This window comes from Lepisosteus oculatus, chromosome 29 (genome assembly GCF_040954835.1).
Source record: "Lepisosteus oculatus isolate fLepOcu1 chromosome 29, fLepOcu1.hap2, whole genome shotgun sequence".
NCBI classification, from domain to species: Eukaryota; Metazoa; Chordata; class Actinopteri; order Semionotiformes; family Lepisosteidae; genus Lepisosteus; species Lepisosteus oculatus.
Genome location: NC_090724.1, coordinates 3,402,514 through 3,426,263, shown reverse-complemented (window position 1 = coordinate 3,426,263; position 23,750 = coordinate 3,402,514). Strand labels below are relative to the sequence as shown.

The window sequence follows — 23,750 nt, the reverse complement described above, 5'->3', positions numbered from 1 at the left end:
TCATCCTATTCAGGGAGCTGGAGCTGGAGCCAAACAATGGGATCTTGGCAAACAATGGGCACAAGGCAGGGTACACCCTGGATGGGACACCAGTCTATCAGGGCAGACACACACACAGACTCATGCTCACACCATAGACAATTTTCCCACAACAAGTTCACCTACCAGCATGTCTTTGGAATGTGGAAGGAAACCAGAACACCAGGAAGATGCCCACGCGTACTGTACATGGGGAGAAAATATACGCTCCACACGGAATCCAGGTCCGGATTTGAACCCAGGGCCCCAGCTCTGTGAGGCAGCAATACTAACCAGTGCAAGCCCATGCCGTCCACAAGCATACAGTACATTGAAAATACATGATTTCTTTATGTGAAACACTAGGTTGATCTGCATCTGGAGAAGAGACATGACTTAAAGCTTTCAAATGAGAGGTCTAGATCCATCAAAACTTTATCCACACTCCCACAACTCTTTGTGTTTATTTTGGTGACCAAAAGTGAAAATGACATTCTAAATTCTAAAGTCAAAAGCGAGGTTATTAATGCACTCTATGTTGTTACTTAATATACTCCACTTAAAATGATATATCTAATGTAGCTTTTTTTCTTCCCCCATAACTTAGGAGATGAAAATACAAATGAATGTAAATACAAAGCTCAGTAAGGCAGACTCTTGAACTCTCAAGTTTGTAACTATGCACTTTTACTCAGCTCTTGGTCAAAGTGGCAAAAATCTAAATCAAGCCCAGTTTCCAGACATTGCAGACTGGAATACAGTTCTGTAGACTGGGTGTTGAAGGTCGTTCAAAGGTTATGTGTGAACATTTAGGACAGATAGCAAGCTTATAACAGAGATGTGTGGATTTTCCAAGTTAACACGTCTCAATACTCAAAGATGTACAGTAGGATCACCACACCCAGTGGTGCTATCCTCTGAACAGCTAACCTTGTACATAAAAGATTTTAATAGCCACCAAACATGCTAATTGAGGCTGTGATTCAAAAGCCTATTTGTTTGTTTTCAAATAGTGGAATGTTTTCAAATAGTGCAATTAGCTGTTTTGTTGATTGTTGTCCTTTCGCACGTTCCAGGTCGTGTGGTGGTTAGACTGCTCCCTCACAGGTTTCATTCCTGGCAGACCTGTCTTCCCTGTGCAGCTGCTGCATTTTCTCTGTGACCTCTAGAGTTTTCTCTGGCGGCTCTGTTTCCTCTCACCTCCAAAGGCAAGCAGGCTGGGTTAACAGGTGTCTCTGAATTGTGACGGGACTGCAGGTTGAGGAGGCACAAGGTAGTCAAAGGCCTTGCCCAACAGTGTTAGGTCAAGATGATCTGTGTGCCTTGGAGGATGATTTCATTTGCTAAAATCACTGTTTCTCCACCTTCAAGTAAACACCTCCCTGATCTCCACCTGCCCCATCTTAACAGCTTGAATATGCTTTTATGTACCAGTGGACATATGTCTCATCAGTTTAAAGGAGTAGCTGCATTTTCCTAGTCATTGATTAAGTTTCTGTCTTAATACTTATTCTCTTTTATCCATCTTAAACAATCCCAACAGCTCAACAATAGCAGGACCTGCAGTGTACCCCTTAAGCTGCCACTTTGGCGGCACTTTTACAGTTTGTAGTTGCAGGAACCCAGGGATGATTTCATCTGCTATCGCTGTGTAATACTGCTGTGACTTACCCCTGGGACATTTCCTCCCATTCTCCTTATGAAGTCTCCTATAAAGAATGTTTGTTTTTTATTTCTGCTATGTGTCTGTCAAACATTCTCATATTAGATATTGCAGATCTATCAGATCAGATAAAAGCAGATCAGATAAAAAGAACAGGAAATGAATCACGCAAGAAAACTAATTAAATTTGCAGATCAAATTTAAGTTCCATTTGTTAACCGTATTCATGTGAATCATAACCGTTACGGCAAAATTATTCACATTGTTACTAAACTACATTTTGACAACTTCCCTTTAGACATTCCAGTGACATTCCGGGTTTTGCTTATATTATATATATATATTATGGCAGACTTGGTGACTATCTTTCAAATCACAATTTTTTAAAATTCTTTGGTAAAATGTAACTGGATTCATCTGAATATAGAGATCACTGTGATTTAAGGCCCTGTGCTATAGCGCCTCCTTGCAACAGTAGCTCACTGAAGCAGTGCTCCATCTGTGACATACAGTACTGCAGCTGGGACTCCTGTTCTTGTAGAGCTTGTTTAATTTTCACTCCAGCTCTTCCACATCCATCAGTTTTTCCTTATTGTGTTTTACATGTCAAAACAACCTTACATTTTTCACATTCCAGGTCTAAATGAGCTTTTTCAGTTAGAGCCTGGTGGCTATTTAGATTATACAGAGAAGGTGGATACCGCATTTTAAATCTCATGCAGGTACCGAAACACACCCATTTGGGTACATTTGTGTATTATTGGTGAACGCTATAAAGGTCTCATTATGGGCTGATCAACAGTCAGTAACAGAGAGAGTCTCTGGACAAGGAAGACCTCACTTGCAGAGGAAGAGGTAACCATCGTTCAGCACTGTCTGAAGAACCGAACTCAGCAACAGACACAGGTGAGACACTGTCTCTCTTGTGTTCAAAGTTTCTTTCTTTGATTCAGATTCTGTTATAATTTATTGAATTAGAAAATTCTAAATCAGAAGAACAATCCACATTGGGCTAGGCATTTAGATTTGAAGTCAATGTGAAAATGTTAGAACACGTGGGAAATCAAGTTTTTATAAGATTTTTTTGTAAAGGATCTTTTTTAACTTTAATTCACCCCAACTGTAAATAATATAGCATGTATAATATATGTATAAAGTTTATAGATCTTCGATTGTACAGGATATGGAATGTCTCCTGTAAAGAAATGACAATGTAACATTTCTCTACACTATACGGGCTAACGGATATTTAAATATTAAACGTGAAAACTGAGCCTCAAAATTCTTATGCCTTCCTTCTAGACTAATGGATTAAGAGTGGCAGATTAATTTTAGTCAGACTCTTGAGGTGTTTGAGTTTCACTCAACTTAGTCTTTTAAATGCCATCAATAAGTTTTATCAGCTGTTAAAGGTCCGGCTCACTGTTCCTCACCAGCGGATTCACTATGAAGGCTGTCATCGTCTTGGCCTCTGTGGTTCTCTGCCTCCACCTGGGCACCTGCATTGACCCTTCCCTGGACTTGGAGTGGGAGAACTGGAAGATGAAGCACAAGAGAGTCACCAGGAGGAGAGTGAGTAGGAGAGAATTCACTGTCCAATAGGGAGACTTTTAAATGATATGCAAAAAGTGCCGAACAACAATGAATGCCTCTGGCTGCCTTGTAAGAGCTGTAACAGGAGAAGGCATTCTGTATGCCACCAGAAGCTTCAGCTTTAAGATGCTGTTTTGTTTCAGGCTGATGACCAACAGAAAAGAGAAATCTGGGAGAAGAACTACGGAGTTATCGAGAGTCACAACAAGAGATACAGAGAAGGCAAGGAGACATATGAAATGGGCATGAACCGATTTGGAGACCTGGTGAGTGGCTCTCTCTGCTTCTCTGCTTTCAGTTCAGACTGTGTTTATTCCAGAACTTGCTGAGCTCACCTCTCTTTCATGTCTCCTGTTCTTCAGACCACAGAAGAGTTTGTGAAGCTGACAAAGATGCGAAAGATGTTAAGAATGGCACTCCCCAGGAGCACCAATGTGATGTCGGCTACAAACTTGAGCCTGGCAGCCAGCATGCTGAACGTCATGAGCATTGATTACAGGACCATGGGCTACGTCACTCCAGTCCAGAATCAGGTGGGTGTGGTGTCTTTCTACACAGTACCATTCTGTTTTCCTACGGTAGGACCTTTTGACCAGCTCCACCTCATGGCTCGCGTTCTTACTCTCTCCCAGGGGATCTGTGGGTGCTGTTACGCGTTCAGCGCTGCTGGAGCTTTGGAGGCTCAGTGGAAGAAGAAGACCGGCACGCTGATTACTTTGAGCAAACAGCAGCTGGTAGACTGCTCCACCTCAGAAGCAAATGCAGGCTGCACAGGAGGTCTTCCTGATCTGTCCTATGATTACATCATAAAGAATGGAGGAATCCAGGCTGAGGCCACCTACCCCTATGCCATGCAGGTGAGAGATGCTTCGGCTATAAGAGTGCCTGGAATGAAGTGCAGTCTGGGAGTAAGTTGTGCTAGACTATCTTGATTCACAACAATGACAATCAATGTGGATTTATGCCAATGAGGATACCTGTACAATAATGTCTTAAGTCTCAATTGCCCCTTTTCCCCATTTAACTTTCTTTCTTCTCTCCTCCTCCCACTTTGTCACTCTCACTCTGTCCAGAACCAGATCTGCACTGCTGACAAGAGCAAGATTGTGGCCACACTCAGTGACTGGAAGTTCCTGCCCGTTGGTGATGAACAGGCTCTACAAGACGCTTTAGTCACCATTGGCCCGGTGGCAGTTGCCATAGATGGTTCAACTATCAACTTTCAGTTCTACAGACAAGGTGAGCATCTCTTTCACTCAATGAGGGGATAGATTTTATTAAGGACAGCATAGCTGAAGCCTAGATGCCTTTTTTCAGATCTTAGAATAGGGGACTTGTACAGACTTGTTCTGTTCTTTCTCCAATTGTCAAATCATCTCCCAGATTTGGAGCTCTACAGACTTTCCCCTTTAGACCTTTGATTTGAACAAGCTTTCTTTAATAAAGTTTCTTCTCTTACTGTAAACGCTTTCTTAAGGGCACCTGAAATACTGCAACACTGTTAAGAACTCTAAATTGTCATACAGGCATCTTTTCTGACTCCAAGTGCAGCATTTCGAACCTGTCTCATTCCGCGGTTTTGATTGGATTCGGTACAGAGGGATCTGCTAACTATTGGACAATCAAGAACAGGTGAGCATTCCGTTTGAATTTTTTGGTATCTCCCACAAAAGTATATTTTGGGCATGGTGTGCAGTCACAGGGATTCTAGCAGATAACTCACAGGTGTAAGTATCTTTTTCTTCCTCTCCATCTTCATATTGCAGGATGGATCAAGTTTCAGAAGTAGCATGTTGCTTCTATTTCAGGACATTGTACCGTTCACAGAGCATAAACGGAAATTAAAGCTTCAGACCTAAGAAAACAAACCTTAGGCTGCATAAGCTTTCTTCAGCCCCTCTCCCTCTATACTACCCTGGGTTTCCGGGACCAGCCACTCGCCTCCTGGCTGCCATTTCATTACCTTGTTTTGGCATCTTCTAAGGAGGTCTCTGTCTAGTTGTATCTCCTCCTGCATGGGAGGACATTCGGTATACGTGGCTGGGGATGGGCGGCACCAGCTTTCTGTTCCTGTCCTATGACCGCTGGCCTCTTAGGCCGTCCCGTGGTCCAGGTCTGAATGCTGGGTCATTTCAGAGAGCTGCTCCGCTCCCCAGACCCACTGGAGCTGCTCAGCAGAATGGGCTTGTGCTAGCCATCTGTGTGTCCTCTCTCTCTGACACTGCTTACCAGTTTATGTTAATTTGTGAGATATACAATTCAAAATCGCAATGTCATCATCCATATTGGAATAACTTGTATACCCTTCGCACAGAATATGTAGAAAGTGAAAACATAAGAAATGTTGGTCTGAGAAGAACACTTTTGTTATCTTGTTCTGTTAGTTACCAGTGTGCTCTTCATGTTCATCCAACATGACACTGGACCTTAATGAAGGATTCTGGGAAAGCAGCTCCTGCAATCTGGTTATATTGTTTGAAACTCTGTTATTTGTGTGAGGAGAAGCCCCTCTGATTTGTAGTCCTATTTGGAGTGATATCTTGCTCTACCTTGTCCTCTGGTGGTTTCCAGTTAGTGGGGTTTTTGTTGTGAGAACCAGAGGTGATAGAGTCACTTGTACAGCACAGCACTGATCACCTTCTTCTTCTGTGTTCCAGCTGGGGGCCCTACTGGGGGGAGAATGGCTATTTCCGCCTGGCCAAGAACAAAGGAAACGAGTGTGGGATCAGCCATTATGGAGTCGTCCCTTTAGTGTGACTCTGATCTAAAGGGTGGAGAACTTCATGAGTTTTATCATGACCTGTCAAATTGATTCAAACTACAAGTTTATAATAAATTAAATCTTACAAGAAATCCAGAGGTGTCTTTATTCTATTATGTAAATTAAGTAATTCATGGACAACCTGAACACGAAAATGGAAAATAATTACATTCTGTATAGCATAGAATAATATTAAGTGATTTGTGCACACAGCGTCTCTGGTGGAAATATCCAAGGGCTGATATGGACATCCAAGGTTTTATAAAGTGGAGGGCAGAAAGAAAATCTACATTAAAAGACATTATAGCCACATGCATCCTTCCATCCATTTTGTAACCACTTCATCCTATTCAGGGAGCTGGAGCTGGAGCCAAACAATGGGATCTTGGCAAACAATGGGCACAAGGCAGGGTACACCCTGGATGGGACACCAGTCTATCAGGACAGACACACACACAGACTCATGCTCCCACCATAGACAATTTTCCCACAACAAGTTCACCTACCAGCATGTCTTTGGAATGCGGAAGGAAACCAGAGCACCAGGAGAATGCGCACGCGTACTGTACAAGGGGAGAAAATACACGCTCCACACATAATCCAGATCCGGATTTGAACCCAGGGCCCCAGCTCTGTGAGACAGCAATACTAACCACTGCAAGCCCATGCCATCCACAAGCATACAGTACATTGAAAAGAAATGATTTCTTTATGTGAAACACTAGGTTGATCTGCATCTGGAGAAGGTACATGGCTATGCATGACTATGCACTCTGCAATGTTTCTCATAATATCCTTCAGTTAAACTTCTTGTAACCATATATCTTCTTTCTTTATTGCTCCCCCACATTGCCTACGTAGGAGAAGAAAGTCATGCATCAACATGCACACCTGCATTGTATTCATACATATCTTCTATAAGGAGTATTTTCCTTTTTATATATTTTAAGTTGTTGTTTCTACTTCTGTTTCACATTTAAAGAAACTGCAATAAATGTCTTTATAAAATTCCAGTAGATATTTGACCTGTCTTGAATTCTGTCTTGATTTTTTTAAATTACTTAAACATCTCCTACAGTATTTGGTACTTCTATTTCCTTTCTTACACATAAGGCAGAATCATGACTTCACAAATTCAAACATCATCCCATTAAAATGAGGAAAACTGAATTCCAAAGCAATGACAATCAAATTTCTCTCCCAACCCCTAGTAGCCAAAGATCCTGGACCTGTGTATTGTCAAACTGCACATGTAACTATGAAGTTCCCACACACAAAACATTCTAGACCATGTAAAAGATTAGGAAATAACCAATCCTTTTAACCATAGATCACGCTGGCAGACAGAGATGTGCAATTCTTGATAGATTCATGATTTCTAAACAAATCACTTCAGCGAACCAAATCAATCCACAACTCCTTAGATGATCCATTCGTCTGACTCACTAAGTCTTTTGGCTCTTGTGAGATCCAATGAATTGAGCATTGAACCCAAGCAAGTCAACACAGGAAATGATTCAAAACTCAAACTACAGTATGTTTGAAAGCCCAGAACTCAGGGAATGAAGGGATTATTTTCTATTAGTGCCTTCATATCATAGATGTTTGTTTATAAAGAAAAGAACAAATTAAATTGCCATTAACCTTGGCAGAGGTTTACTTATCATTTATGTTTTTCTGCTTTTTAATCTGCAAAACTGTATAGAACAAAAAGGTTAAGATCTCAACAACTAACCTATCTGTTTACATTTCCCCTGGGATTCTCAGAAGAACATAATCTTATTTACCAAACTACATATCTTTCCAGTCTAAATCTGCCATATGGGAATTAGAAAGTAATATGTGGTTTTATAAATCAATTATTAGATAAATGGAGGGTCCAAGCAAACCTTACTGCATTAATTGAATTTAAAAAGCTAGTTCCTACCAATATGAAGTCATGTCGAAGAATGTGTATTGTTGTGTCCAGTCCTGGATACTAGTGACTCAAAGCAGGGTAATGATGATCGGTCCTAAATTTGAGGTCCTTGAAATTCACCAGAATAGATCAAAGGTCTTAATGTATTGGCCAACACTGCAGGAGACCAAACCAACTAGGGCCTTCTGTACTGTCTGTGCAAGCTTTTCTTCCCAATAAGTGATGAAATTCTTCTTGAGGTACTGTAACTAATTCAGGTCCTACAGGCAGGTGGACTAAGTAGAAATAATTGCTCAGAAGGAGTGTGTGGACAGAGGGCTGTAGGCTGATCTGTATGCCTAAGGAGATGGTTTAAATCCTGGTATTTGATAAAATCACTGTTCCTCTTTCTTCACATAAACATCTCTCTTACTTCCACCTCAGTTTCACGCTGGGAACTCATCCCCTCCCAACAACTCACTCCAATCTTGCCAATCAGGATAGACATTGTCTGTTTTTTTGTAATTTGTTGAATCAAAGACTATGTCAGACTGTCATTTTGGAAGTTTTAATAAACATGAAAGGGACTAAATGGGCCGAATGTTATTATGTCCTTATACCCTTGGAGTTGCATATTCAATTTCGATTTGTCATTGTATGCTTCTGGAAATGTCTTGGTGACTTTTTAAAAAGAGACACAGTCTTTTTTAATTAAATCCGTTGTAATGCGTGACTAGATTAATATGAAAAAATTAATTGATTTTGATTTTAGTCTGGGGCCTGTGCTGTAGAGCTTTACTGAAGTCTGAGACATTAGCTCAATAATTAAAGTAGTGCTCCATCTGTGACCTAACTAGAAGTCAACATCTTGAACTTCTTCTGAATTATTTCACAGACTGCATCTTACACTAGATAATAGACACTATTTTTACATTCCTGATCCCCAAGCTCTTCTCCTTTGAGCTGGTTGGCTGTTTCAATAATGAAAGAACAACATGGAGCACATTCAGTTGTATCTCTTTCAATGTAAATGTTCTTCAGCTGAGCATTTATGTTGCATATTCAATACAATTCTGGTTTGGCTCCTTATTTGTTCTCAGTAATGCAGAGATGATGAGCACTGTTTTCCAAGATTAGTTGTCAAACTCTGAATAAATATTTATTTCATGCACCTATTGAAACACTCCCAGTCTGGGTTTACAGTAGGTGCATCTGACTTATGACTGATTTCTGACTAATTCATACAATCCCCCTACACCCTTTGGTGTCTCAACACTAAGAGTTATTTCTGTTTATTCTTTTACGCAAGTGTTTGTTTTGGATCAAAATGTTGCACCTACAAACAGTATAAAGGTCTCGTCCTGGACTGATCAGCAGTCAGTAGCAGAGAGAGTCTCTGGACAAGGAAGAGCTCACTTGCAGAGGAAGAGGTAACCATCATTCAGCACTGTCTGAAGAACCGAACTCAGCAACAGACACAGGTGAGACACTGTCTCTCTTGTGTTCAAAGTTTCTTCCTTTGATTCAGATTCTGTTATAATTTATTGAATTAGAAAATTCTTAATCAGAAGAACAATCCACATTGGGCTAGGCATTTAGATTTGGGTCACTGAGGTTCACATTTAAGTCACTCCAGCTAAACTATGTGCATATTATATTAAAACCTATAGAATCCTACAGACTTCAGAGAATGCCTATAGAATGCAGAATGTTCCTAGCACACCAAAGAGCACATAAGGTCCCTGTTCATTGTTTGTCCACTTCATTCTGTAAAGATCTGTCTCACTGTTCCTCTCCAGCAGATTCACTATGAAGGCTGTCATCTTCTTGGCCTCTGTGGTTCTCTGCCTCCACCTGGGCACCTGCATTGACCCTTCCCTGGACTTGGAGTGGGAGAACTGGAAGATTAAACACAAGAAACCCACCAACAGAGTGAGTAGGAGAGAATTCACTGTCCAATAGGGAGACTTTTAAATGATATGCAAAAGGTGCCGAAGAACAATGAATGCCTCTGGCTGCCTTGTAAGAGCTGTAACAGGGGAAGGCATTCTGTATGCCACCAGAAGCTTCAGCTTTAAGATGCTGTTTTGTTTCAGGCTGATGACCAACAGAGAAGAGAAATCTGGGAGAAGAACTACGGAGTTATCGAGAGTCACAACAAGAGATACAGAGAAGGCAAGGAGACATATGAAATGGGCATGAACCGATTTGGAGACCTGGTGAGTGGCTCTCTCTGCTTCTCTGCTTTCAGTTCAGACTGTGTTTATTCCAGAACTTGCTGAGCTCACCTCTCTTTCCTGTCTCCTGTTCTTCAGACCACGGAAGAGTTTGTGAAGCTGACAAAAATTAGATCAAAGATGTCAAGAATGAAACTCCCCAGGAGCACCAATGTGATGTTGTCAGCCACAGACTTGCGTCTGGCAGCCAGCAAGCTGAACGTCACGAGCATTGATTACAGGACCATGGGCTACGTCACTCCAGTCCAGGATCAGGTGGGTGTGGTGTCTTTCTACACAGTACCATTCTGTTTTCTTACGGTAGGATCTTTTGACCAGCTCCACCTCATGGCTCGTGTTCTTACTCTCTCCCAGGGGATCTGTGGGTGCTGTTACGCGTTCAGCGCTGCTGGAGCTTTGGAGGCTCAGTGGAAGAAGAAGACAGGCACGCTGATTACTTTGAGCAAACAGCAGCTGATAGACTGCTCCACCTCAGAAGGAAATATAGGCTGCACAGGAGGTCATCCTCATCTGTCCTATGATTACATCATAAAGAATGGAGGAATCCAGGCTGAGACCACCTACCCCTATGCCATGCAGGTGAGAGATGCTTCAGCTATAAGAGTGCCTGGAATGAAGTGCAGTCTGGGAGTAAATTGTGCTAGACTATATTGATTCACAACAATGTCAATTAATGTGGATTTACACCAATGAGGATACCTGCACAAAAATTTCTGAAGTCTCTATTGCCCCTTTTCCCCATTTAACTTTCTTTCTTCTCTCCTCTTCCTACTTTGTCACTCTCACTCTGTCCAGAACCAGATCTGCACTGCTGACAAGAGCAAGATTGTGGCCACACTCAGTGACTGGAAGTTCCTGCCCATTGGTGATGAACAGGCTCTACAAGATGCTTTAGTCACCATTGGCCCAGTGGCAGTTGCCGTAGATGGTTCAACTATCAACTTTCAGTTCTACAGACAAGGTGAGCCTCTCTTTCACTCAATGAGGGGATAGATTTTATTAAGGACAGCATAGCTGAAGCCCAGATGCCTTTTTTCAGATCTTAGAATAGGGGACTTGTACAGACTTGTTCTGTTCTTTCTCCAATTGTCAAATCATCTCCCAGATTTGGAGCTCTACAGCCTTTCCCCTTTAGACCTTTGATTTGAACAAGCTTTCTTTAATAACGTTTCTTCTCTTACTGTAAACGCTTTCTTAAGGGCACCTGAAATACTGCAACACTGTTAAGAACTCTAAATTGTCATACAGGCATCTTTTCTGACTCCAAGTGCAACATTTGGAAGCTGTCTCATGCCACAGTTCTGATTGGATTCGGTACAGAGGGATCTGCTAACTATTGGACAATCAAGAACAGGTGAGCATTCTGTTTGAATTTTTTGGTAGTTCCCATGAAAGTATATTTTGGGCATGCTGTGCAGTCACAGGGATTGTATCAGATAACTCACAGGTGTAGGTATCTTTTTCTTTCTCTCCATCTTCATATTGCAGGATGGATCAAGTTTCAGAAGTAGCATGTTGCTTCTATTTCAGGACATTGTACCGTTCACAGAGCATAAACGGAAATTAAAGCTTGAGACCTAAGAAAACAAACTTTAGGATGCAAAAGCACCAGTATTCATTCCTGAAAAAATGGATCTGTCTTGTGTACCGAGACTGATCTGTTTAATACACGTGAAAAGAGAATATCTGAATAATAATAGTAATAAGAAATAAGCCCAATGGGACTATGTGTTAAAGAGCTGTAAATATTCTAAAGACAGCCTAAATGTGTGTTTTCTTGTGATCATTGAATATTTGATGCAGTTACTCTCAGCATTGGCAAGTGAGGCTGAATACAGTAGGTTTGCTTTAATCGTGGTCTGAGACAGTGTAATAAAACAGAGGAGGAGTCTCTGGATCGTGTATTAATGTTATAGTTATCCTGACACCCATTTAGAACACCAGACATCACTCATATATAAAAATAAATATTTTCAACACTTAAGGAACCTAACTCTAATGCTGTGGCCTGTACAATACAAGTTCCTGCACGGGACAGTCTGCAAACAAAAAAGAATCTAGATTTGGGAAATGTATTTCTCACAATGTATTGCTTCACCTGCTCCTCAGAATAATATAAGCTTTCTTCAGCCCCTCTCCCTCTATACTACCCTGGGTTTCCGGGACCAGCCACTTGCCTCCTGGCTGCCATTTCATTACCTTGTTTTGGAATCTTCTAAGGAGGTCTCTGTCTAGTTGTATCTCCTCCTGCATGGGAGGACATTCGGTATACGTGGCTGGGGATGGGCGGCACCAGCTTTCTGTTCCTGTCCTATGACCGCTGGCCTCTTAGGCCGTCCCGTGGTCCAGGTCTGAATGCTGGGTCATTTCAGAGAGCTGCTCCGCTCCCCAGACCCACTGGAGCTGCTCAGCAGAATGGGCTTGTGCTAGCCATCTGTGTGTCCTCTCTGTCTGACACTGCTTACCAGTTTATGTTAATTTGTGAGATATAAAATTCAAAATCGCAATGTCATCATCCATATTGGAATAACTAGTATACCCTTCGCACAGAATATGTAGAAAGTGAAAACATAAGAAATGTTGGTCTGAGAAGAACACTTTTGTTATCTTGTTTTGTTAGTTACCGGTGTGCTCTTCATGTTTATCCAACATGATACTGGACCTTTATGAAGGATTCTGGGAAAGCAGCTCCTGCAATCTGGTTATATTGTTTGAAACTGTTATTTGTGTGAGGAGAAGTCTCTCTGATTTTTAGTCCTATTTGGAGTGATATTTTGCTCTACCTTGTCCTCTGGTGGTTTCCAGTTAGTGGGGTTTTTGTTGTGAGAACCAGAGGTGATAGAGTCACTTGTACAGCACAGCACTGATCACCTTCTTCTTCTGTGTTCCAGCTGGGGGCCCTACTGGGGGGAGAATGGCTATTTCCGCCTGGCCAAGAACAAAGGAAGCATGTGTGGGATCAGCCAGTATGGAGTCGTCCCTTTCGTGTGACTTTCGTTTCGAAGTACAGAGACTACCGTGATCCCCCCTTTCCCAAGTGCCTTTCTCCCACCGAAACAAGATCCATATACACAATAAATAAACGTGATTCACCATTAAATATTGGCTGTCCTTTATGTCATTTCATACTGAGGCTCTTCTGAAATATACTTTGGAACATCACACTTGTGGGACAGTGGAAGGCGTATAAAAAAGACCCCTTTGGGTTAGAAATTGTCAAGTGATTGAACTCTATAAAACAGGCAAAATCATGCAGTGATGTGTAAAGTCGGCACAAGGTGATTCCAACAGAATTGTGCACACTGTCATACATGGGCACTGTATGAAGGCAATGGGTTTATGTATGTAAGTACTTCCTGCAGAAACAAAAGCTCCTGTGAAATGCACAGTGTCTGCAATATTGCAATGTCAAAATGGCATTCTCCTGGAACCCAGAGCTGGCAGAGCTCTGAGGAATTAATGACCTCAATCAAGGAGGGGGGGTGGGGAGTGAGCCCATGGGCTGGCTGTGTTTATTAGCTGTCGCACAGCTGTGCCCTGCCCTGGGGTTTCATCAGAGGGGGTTCCTGGGGGATCAAGTGACAGGGTTCTCAGTCAGCACAGCTCCTGCACTCATTAGTTTCTACTGGAGGGAAGAAACAGGGAGGAAGGAAGGAAATATCGGGAGGGGAAGGGTAGAACAAAGCCTTGTGCCTTGTGCCTGTGGGCTTGACAAACTCAGGGATGAGATGGAGGAGGCTGACATTGTTTCTTACATTAAATACTCCCACTCCCACTACACAGCAGATGGGTCTGTTTCCTGCTTTTACAGTTTAAATGTAACTGTCTCACTCACAATAAAATCGGGAGCATGACATCAGTTGGCTTATCCAGTCCTTGGTGGGTGGGATGGTTTGACCATGATGCTTGTAGTATGACGCCTGTTATCTCTCAGTGGGGAAGGGAGCAGGGCCATGCAGCTCTTTGTTAAGTCCTGCTAGGATTGGCGTTGAGGCCTCTCTACCCTAAACCCAGATTCATCCTATATACTGTGTTCCCAATGGTCCAATATAGGAGGATAAGGCTTATAAGCATTTCTCAAAACATCAAAGATACTGGAGCACCAGCACTTTTCAGAATTTTGTAACGCTTTTCAGAATACTGTTAAAACATTTTGCATGTTTTACTGTGTTCAATCATTTGCCCCAAACAACACTAAGACTGTTTTATACATAGACATCTGAAAATGACTTCTGCATTAAAACAGAGTTTTAATATTACGACCACTACAAAGGGAAGAAGGTTCTGCTTGTAACAGCTATGATGGCACACTTCTCTAACACATTCCTTTCCTGTCAGTCGTGCCCCAAACCTGCCACTCTGCTTCTGAACACTTCAAGCCCTGCATCTGCCTGTGCAGGAAACCCCTAGAGGCTGGGCTTCAGCAAGTGAGAGAGGACAGCAATGAGAAATGGCTGGATCTGTCTTCAGCACTCAGAATGAATGTGAGATTGCAGTTATGTTTCAGGTATTACGGATGTTGTCATTGGTATAAATGTGATGCTGGGGGCCACCTCTGCAATAAGAACATAATGCAAAGTAAATAAAATGGGATTACACATCACTGGTTTCTAAATGTTTATTTGCTCCAGTTTAAGGAATTTATATTAGGCTTCCTAATGTCTTATTAATACAGAATGCAGCTTATTCTTTATAGTACGAAAACTCTGTCCGCTGACTGTAATAATGGAGCTGACTCATATATACTGTAAAACCCTACAATTCAAAAAACGTGAAACACCACATTACCATTGTATGAGAGTTTACATCCAATTTCTGTTCATATTCTCACACAAAGCTACATAACCTGCACACCACAACTTCTCAAAACAATACTTTAATCGTCTGCAACAAAAGGCAGCTGATTGGCTGGCGGCCTTTAACAATGTGCAATTTCTGCTACATACCAGGCAACTCGAGATGCCAGTTATACTACAGGAAGGGTAATAGTTGATTTTCAATCCTAAAGGAATCAGTGCCAATATCGAACACACTCCTGCAAGGAAAAAGATTCCAATCTAAAGCTACTGTACCATTTCATGCCAATTCTTAAGGTAACAGAAAAAACTACCAGTTTGTTCACCTGCCACTGCTCTGAAAATGGAACGTTAACCCTTAGACCTCCAGTAAAACTTTAACTTTATTTCAAGTTTGGTGGAACTACTATGCTTTTATTCATGTTTGGGAAGATCATGCAGGTACAGGGACAGCTACTGTGATGTTTGAACATTGCACAGTACCTCCTTCTGTGACATAAGAAAACCATAAGTGCATTACGTGTACAGCAATCAGGGTCACACAATCAGGGTCACACAAATTCAAACATCATTCCATTAAAATGAGGAAAACTGATTTCCAAAGCAATGACAATCAAATTTCTCTCCCAACCCCTAGTAGCCAAAGATCCTGGACCTGTGTATTGTCAAACTGCACATGTAACTATGAAGTTCCCACACACAAAACATTCTAGACCATGTAACAGATTAGGAAATAACCGATCCTTTTAACCATAGATCACGCTGGCAGACAGAGATGTGCAATTCTTGATAGATTCATGATTTCTAAACAAATCACTTCAGCGAACCAAATCAATCCACAACTCCTTAGATGATCCATTCGTCTGACTCACTAAGTCTTTTGGCTCTTGTGAGATCCAATGAATTGAGCATTGAACCCAAGCAAGTCAACACAGGAAATGATTCAAAACTCAAACTACAGTATGTTTGAAAGCCCAGAACTCAGGGAATGAAGGGATTATTTTCTATTAGTGCTTTCATACCATAGATGTTTGTTTATAAAGAAAAGAACAGATTAAATTGCCATTAACCTTGGCAGAGGTTTACTTATCATTTATGTTTTTCTGCTTTTTAATCTGCAAAACTGTATAGAACAAAAAGGTTAAGATCTCAACAACTAACCTATCTGTTTACATTTCCCCTGGGATTCTCAGAAGAACATAATCTTATTTACCAAACTACATATCTTTCCAGTCTAAATCTGCCATATGGGAATTAGAAAGTAATATGTGGTTTTATAAATCAATTATTAGATAAATGGAGGGTCCAAGCAAACCTTACTGCATTAATTGAATTTAAAAAGCTAGTTCCTACCAATATGAAGTCATGTCAAAGAATGTGTATTGTTGTGTCCAGTCCTGGATACTAGTGACTCAAAGCAGGGTAATGATGATCGGTCCTAAATTTGAGGTCCTTGAAATTCACCAGAATAGATCAAAGGTCTTAATGTATTGGCCAACACTGCAGGAGACCAAACCAACTAGGGCCTTCTGTACTGTCTGTGCAAGCTTTTCTTCCCAATAAGTGATGAAATTCTTCTTGAGGTACTGTAACTAATTCAGGTCCTACAGGCAGGTGGACTAAGTAGAAATAATCGCTCAGAAGGAGTGTGTGGACAGAGGGCTGTAGGCTGATCTGTATGCCTAAGGAGATGGTTTAAATCCTGGTATTTGATAAAATCACTGTTCCTCTTTCTTCACATAAACATCTCTCTTACTTCCACCTCAGTTTCACGCTGGGAACTCACCCCTCCCAACAACTCACTCCCATCTTGCCAATCAGGATAGACATTGTCTGTTTTTTTGTAATTTGTTGAATCAAAGACTATGTCAGACTGTCATTTTGGAAGTTTTAATAAACATGAAAGGGACTAAATGGGCCGAATGTTATTATGTCCTTATACCCTTGGAGTTGCATATTCAATTTCGATTTGTCATTGTATGCTTCTGGAAATGTCTTGGTGACTTTTTAAAAAGAGAGACAGTTTTTTTTAATTAAATCCATTGTAATGCGTGCCTAGATTAATATGAAAAAATTAATTGATTTTGATTTTAGTCTGGGGCCTGTGCTGTAGAGCTTTACTGAAGTCTGAGACATTAGTTCATTAATTAAAGTAGTGCTCCATCTGCGACCTAACTAGAAGTCAACATCTTGAACTTCTTCTGAATTATTTCACAGACTGCATCTTACACTAGATAATAGACACTATTTTTACATTCCTGATCCCCAAGCTCTTCTCCTTTGAGCTGGTTGGCTGTTTCAATAATGAAAGAACAACATGGAGCACATTCAGTTGTATCTCTTTCAATGTAAATGTTCTTCAGCTGAGCATTTATGTTGCATATTCAATACAATTCTGGTTTGGCTCCTTATTTGTTCTCAGTAATGCAGAGATGATGAGCACTGTTTTCCAAGATTAGTTGTCAAACTCTGAATAAATATTTATTTCATGCATCTATTGAAACACTCCCAGTCTGGGTTTACAGTAGGTGCATCTGACTTATGACTGATTTCTGACTAATTCATACAATCCCCCTACACCCTTTGGTGTCTCAACACTAAGAGTTATTTCTGTTTATTCTTTTACGCAAGTGTTTGTTTTGGATCAAAATGTTGCACCTACAAACAGTATAAAGGTCTCGTCCTGGACTGATCAGCAGTCAGTAGCAGAGAGAGTCTCTGGACAAGGAAGAGCTCACTTGCAGAGGAAGAGGTAGCCATCGTTCCACACTGTCTGAAGAACCCAACACGGCAGCAGACACAGGTGAGACACTGTCTCTCTTTGCTTGGAAGCTCCTTTCTTGGCTTCAACCTCTTTTAAAACTAAGTGAAGATAAGGTAGATGTGAATGGAAATAGAATTTAGACTTGGGTCACTGAGGTTCACATTTAAGTCACTCCAGCTAAACTATGTGCATATTATATTAAAACCTATAGAATCCTACAGACTTCAGAGAATGCCTATAGAATGCAGAATGTTCCTAGCACACCAAAGAGCACATAAGGTCCCTGTTCATTGTTTGTCCATTCTGTAAAGATCTGTCTCACTGTTCCTCTCCAGCAGATTCACTATGAAGGCTGTCATCTTCTTGGCCTCTGTGGTTCTCTGCCTCCACCTGGGCACCTGCATTGACCCTTCCCTGGACTTGGAGTGGGAGAACTGGAAGATTAAACACAAGAAACCCACCAACAGAGTGAGTAGGAGAGAATTCACTGTCCAATAGGAAGACTTTTAAATGATATGCAAAAGGTGCCGAAGAACAATGAATGCCTCTGGCTGCCTTGTAAGAGCTGTAACAGGAGAAGGCATTCTGTATGCCACCACAAGCTTCAGCTTTAAGATGCTGTTTTGTTTCAGGCTGATGACCAACAGAGAAGAGAAATCTGGGAGAAGAACTACGGAGTTATCGAGAGTCACAACAAGAGATACAGAGAAGGCAAGGAGACATATGAAATGGGCATGAACCGATTTGGAGACCTGGTGAGTGGCTCTCTCTGCTTCTCTGCTTTCAGTTCAGACTGTGTTTATTCCAGAACTTGCTGAGCTCCCCTCTCTTTCCTGTCTCCTGTTCTTCAGACCACGGAAGAGTTTGTGAAGCTGACAAAAATTAGATCAAAGATGTCAAGAACGAAACTCCCCGGGAGCACCAATGTGATGTTGTCAGCCACAGACTTGCGTCTGGCAGCCAGCAAGCTGAACGTCACGAGCATTGATTACAGGACCATGGGCTACGTCACTCCAGTCCAGAATCAGGTGGGTGTGGTGTCTTTCTACACAGTACCATTCTGTTTTCCTACGGTAGGATCTTTTGACCAGCTCCACCTCATGGCTCGTGTTCTTACTCTCTCCCAGGGGATCTGTGGGTGCTGTTACGCGTTCAGCGCTGCTGGAGCTTTGGAGGCTCAGTGGAAGAAGAAGACAGGCACGCTGATTCCTTTGAGCAAACAGCAGCTGATAGACTGCTCCACCTCAGAAGGAAATATAGGCTGCAGAGGAGGTCATCCTCATCTGTCCTATGATTACATCATAAAGAATGGAGGAATCCAGGCTGAGGCCACCTATCCCTATGCCATGAAGGTGAGAGATGCTTCAGCTATAAGAGTGCCTGGAATGAAGTGCAGTCTGGGAGTAAGTTGTGCTAGACTATATTGATTCACAACAATGTCAATTAATGTGGATTTACACCAATGAGGATACCTGCACAAAAATGTCTGAAGTCTCTATTGCCCCTTTTCCCCATTTAACTTTCCTTCTTCTCTCCTCTTCCCACTTTGTCACTCTCACTCTGTCCAGAACCAGATCTGCACTGCTGACAAGAGCAAGATTGTGGCCACACTCAGTGACTGGAAGTTCCTGCCCATTGGTGATGAACAGGCTCTACAAGATGCTTTAGTCACCATTGGCCCAGTGGCAGTTGCCGTAGATGGTTCAACTATCAATTTCCAGTTCTACAGACAAGGTGAGCCTCTCTTTCACTCAATGAGGGGATAGATTTTATTAAGGACAGCATAGCTGAAGCCCAGATGCCTTTTTTCAGATCTTAGAATAGGGGACTTGTACAGACTTGTTCTGTTCCTTCTCCAATTGTCAAATCATCTCCCAGATTTGGAGCTCTACAGCCTTTCCCCTTTAGACCTTTGATTTGAACAAGCTTTCTTTAATAACGTTTCTTCTCTTACTGTAAACGCTTTCTTAAGGGCACCTGAAATACTGCAACACTGTTAAGAACTCTAAATTGTCATACAGGCATCTTTTCTGACTCCAAGTGCAACATTTGGAAGCTGTCTCATGCCACAGTTCTGATTGGATTCGGTACAGAGGGATCTGCTAACTATTGGACAATCAAGAACAGGTGAGCATTCTGTTTGAATTTTTTGGTAGTTCCCATGAAAGTATATTTTGGGCATGCTGTGCAGTCACAGGGATTGTATCAGATAACTCACAGGTGTAGGTATCTTTTTCTTTCTCTCCATCTTCATATTGCAGGATGGATCAAGTTTCAGAAGTAGCATGTTGCTTCTATTTCAGGACATTGTACCGTTCACAGAGCATAAACGGAAATTAAAGCTTGAGACCTAAGAAAACAAACTTTAGGATGCAAAAGCACCAGTATTCATTCCTGAAAAAATGGATCTGTCTTGTGTACCGAGACTGATCTGTTTAATACACGTGAAAAAAGAATATCTGAATAATAATAGTAATAAGAAATAAGCCCAATGGGACTATGTGTTAAAGAGCTGTAAATATTCTAAAGACAGCCTAAATGTGTGTTTTCTTGTGATCATTGAATATTTGATGCAGTTACTCTCAGCATTGGCAAGTGAGGCTGAATACAGTAGGTTTGCTTTAATCGTGGTCTGAGACAGTGTAATAAAACAGAGGAGGAGTCTCTGGATCGTGTATTAATGTTATAGTTATCCTGACACCCATTTAGAACACCAGACATCACTCATATATAAAAATAAATATTTTCAACACTTAAGGAACCTAACTCTAATGCTGTGGCCTGTACAATACAAGTTCCTGCACGGGACAGTCTGCAAACAAAAAAGAATCTAGATTTGGGAAATGTATTTCTCACAATGTATTGCTTCACCTGCTCCTCAGAATAATATAAGCTTTCTTCAGCCCCTCTCCCTCTATACTACCCTGGGTTTCCGGGACCAGCCACTCGCCTCCTAGCTGCCATTTAATTACCTTGTTTTGGAATCTTCTAAGGAGGTCTCTGTCTAGTTGTATCTCCTCCTGCATGGGAGGACATTTGGTATACGTGGCTGGGGATGGGCGGCACCAGCTTTCTGTTCCTGTCCTATGACCGCTGGCCTCTTAGGCCGTCCCGTGGTCCAGGTCTGAATGCTGGGTCATTTCAGAGAGCTGCTCCGCTCCCCAGACCCACTGGAGCTGCTCAGCAGAATGGGCTTGTGCTAGCCATCTGTGTGTCCTCTCTGTCTGACACTGCTTACCAGTTTATGTTAATTTGTGAGATATACAATTCAAAATCGCAATGTCATCATCCATATTGGAATAACTTGTATACTCTTCGCACAGAATATGTAGAAAGTGAAAACATAAGAAATGTTGGTCTGAGAAGAACACTTTTGTTATCTTGTTTTGTTAGTTACCGGTGTGCTCTTCATGTTTATCCAACATGATACTGGACCTTTATGAAGGATTCTGGGAAAGCAGCTCCTGCAATCTGGTTATATTGTTTGAAACTGTTATTTGTGTGAGGAGAAGTCTCTCTGATTTTTAGTCCTATTTGGAGTGATATTTTGCTCTACCTTGTCCTCTGGTGGTTTCCAGTTAGTGGGGTTTTTGTTGTGAGAACCAGAGGTGATAGAGTCACTTGTACAGCACAGCACTGATCACCTTCTTCTTCTGTGTTCCAGCTGGGGGCCCTACTGGGGGGAGAATGGCTATTTCCGCCTGGCCAAGAACAAAGGAAGCATGTGTGGGATCAGCCAGTATGGAGTCGTCCCTTTCGTGTGACTTTCGTTTCGAAGTACAGAGACTACCGTGATCCCCCCTTTCCCAAGTGCCTTTCTCCCACCGAAACAAGATCCATATACACAATAAATAAACGTGATTCACCATTAAATATAGGCTGTCCTTTATGTCATTTCATACTGAGGCTCTTCTGAAATATACTTTGGAACATCACACTTGTGGGACAGTGGAAGGCGTATAAAAAAGACCCCTTTGGGTTAGAAATTGTCAAGTGATTGAACTCTATAAAACAGGCAAAATCATGCAGTGATGTGTAAAGTCGGCACAAGGTGATTCCAACAGAATTGTGCACACTGTCGTACATGGGCACTGTATGAAGGCAATGGGTTTATGTATGTAAGTACTTCCTGCAGAAACAAAAGCTCCTGTGAAATGCACAGTGTCTGCAATATTGCAATGTCAAAATGGCATTCTCCTGGAACCCAGAGCTGGCAGAGCTCTGAGGAATTAATGACCTCAATCAAGGAGGGGGGGTGGGGAGTGAGCCCATGGGCTGGCTGTGTTTATTAGCTGTCGCACAGCTGTGCCCTGCCCTGGGGTTTCATCAGAGGGGGTTCCTGGGGGATCAAGTGACAGGGTTCTCAGTCAGCACAGCTCCTGCACTCATTAGTTTCTACTGGAGGGAAGAAACAGGGAGGAAGGAAGGAAATATCGGGAGGGGAAGGGTAGAACAAAGCCTTGTGACTTGTGCCTGTGGGCTTGACAAACTCAGGGATGAGATGGAGGAGGCTGACATTGTTTCTTACATTAAATACTCCCACTCCCACTACACAGCAGATGGGTCTGTTTCCTGCTTTTACAGTTTAAATGTAACTGTCTCACTCACAATAAAATCGGGAGCATGACATCAGTTGGCTTATCCAGTCCTTGGTGGGTGGGATGGTTTGACCATGATGCTTGTAGTATGACGCCTGTTATCTCTCAGTGGGGAAGGGAGCAGGGCCATGCAGCTCTTTGTTAAGTCCTGCTAGGATTGGCGTTGAGGCCTCTCTACCCTAAACCCAGATTCATCCTATATACTGTGTTCCCAATGGTCCAATATAGGAGGATAAGGCTTATAAGCATTTCTCAAAACATCAAAGATACTGGAGCACCAGCACTTTTCAGAATTTTGTAACGCTTTTCAGAATACTGTTAAAACATTTTGCATGTTTTACTGTGTTCAATCATTTGCCCCAAACAACACTAAGACTGTTTTATACATAGACATCTGAAAATGACTTCTGCATTAAAACAGAGTTTTAATATTACGACCACTACAAAGGGAAGAAGGTTCTGCTTGTAACAGCTATGATGGCACACTTCTCTAACACATTCCTTTCCTGTCAGTCGTGCCCCAAACCTGCCACTCTGCTTCTGAACACTTCAAGCCCTGCATCTGCCTGTGCAGGAAACCCCTAGAGGCTGGGTTTCAGCAAGTGAGAGAGGACAGCAATGAGAAATGGCTGGATCTGTCTTCAGCACTCAGAATGAATGTGAGATTGCAGTTATGTTTCAGGTATTACGGATGTTGTCATTGGTATAAATGTGATGCTGGGGGCCACCTCTGCAATAAGAACATAATGCAAAGTAAATAAAATGGGATTTCACATCACTGGTTTCTAAATGTTTATTTGCTCCAGTTTAAGGAATTTATATTAGGCTTCCTAATGTCTTATTAATACAGAATGCAGCTTATTCTTTACAGTACGAAAACTCTGTCCACTGACTGTAATAATGGAGCTGACTCATATATACTGTAAAACCCTACAATTCAAAAAACGTGAAACACCACATTACCATTGTATGAGAGTTTACATCCAATTTCTGTTCATATTCTCACACAAAGCTACATAACCTGCACACCACAACTTCTCAAAACAATACTTTAATCGTCTGCAACAAAAGGCAGCTGATTGGCTGGCGGCCTTTAACAATGTGCAATTTCTGCTACATACCAGGCAACTCGAGATGCCAGTTATACTACAGGAAGGGTAATAGTTGATTTTCAATCCTAAAGGAATCAGTGCCAATATCGAACACACTCTTGAAAGGAAAAAGATTCCTATCTAAAGCTACTGTATCATTCCATGCCAATTCTTAAGGTAACAGAAAAAACTACCAGTTTGTTCACCTGCCACTGCTCTGAAAATGGAACGTTAACCCTTAGACCTCCAGTAAAACTTTAACTTTATTTCAAGTGTGGTGGAACTACTATGCTTTTATTCATGTTTGGGAAGATCATGCAGGTACAGGGACA

The 23,750-nt window shown here is 41.8% G+C and overlaps 3 protein-coding genes across 4 annotated transcripts; all 3 read left to right on the top strand.

The window, feature by feature from the left end:
• The first annotated feature begins 2,461 nt into the window (after positions 1-2,461).
• On the top strand, positions 2,462-6,115 carry LOC107079659 (cathepsin K-like). Its single transcript, XM_069185960.1, has 8 exons — positions 2,462-2,587; positions 3,118-3,253; positions 3,418-3,540; positions 3,637-3,807; positions 3,907-4,131; positions 4,348-4,513; positions 4,801-4,906; positions 5,932-6,115. Exons 2-8 carry the CDS (start codon positions 3,128-3,130, stop codon positions 6,029-6,031), a joined length of 1,017 nt encoding a protein of 338 aa, XP_069042061.1. The 5' UTR covers positions 2,462-2,587; positions 3,118-3,127; the 3' UTR covers positions 6,032-6,115.
• A 3,217-nt stretch (positions 6,116-9,332) lies between these two features.
• LOC138225561 (cathepsin K-like) lies at positions 9,333-13,269 on the top strand. The gene is made up of 8 exons (XM_069185981.1): positions 9,333-9,362; positions 9,732-9,864; positions 10,029-10,151; positions 10,248-10,424; positions 10,524-10,748; positions 10,965-11,130; positions 11,418-11,523; positions 13,061-13,269. Exons 2-8 carry the CDS (start codon positions 9,742-9,744, stop codon positions 13,158-13,160), a joined length of 1,020 nt encoding a protein of 339 aa, XP_069042082.1. The 5' UTR covers positions 9,333-9,362; positions 9,732-9,741; the 3' UTR covers positions 13,161-13,269.
• A 4,409-nt stretch (positions 13,270-17,678) lies between these two features.
• Positions 17,679-21,602, top strand: LOC138225560 (cathepsin K-like). Of its 2 annotated transcripts, none has more exons than XM_069185980.1 (8): positions 17,679-17,768; positions 18,068-18,197; positions 18,362-18,484; positions 18,581-18,757; positions 18,857-19,081; positions 19,298-19,463; positions 19,751-19,856; positions 21,394-21,602. In XM_069185980.1, the coding sequence occupies exons 2-8, from the start codon at positions 18,075-18,077 to the stop codon at positions 21,491-21,493; spliced, it is 1,020 nt and encodes a 339-aa protein (XP_069042081.1). In that variant the 5' UTR covers positions 17,679-17,768; positions 18,068-18,074; the 3' UTR covers positions 21,494-21,602. The 2 variants fall into 2 exon arrangements, with proteins under 2 accessions (XP_069042081.1, XP_069042080.1); XM_069185979.1 differs by having other exon boundaries at positions 17,685-17,768; positions 18,065-18,197.
• The last annotated feature ends 2,148 nt before the right edge of the window (positions 21,603-23,750 follow it).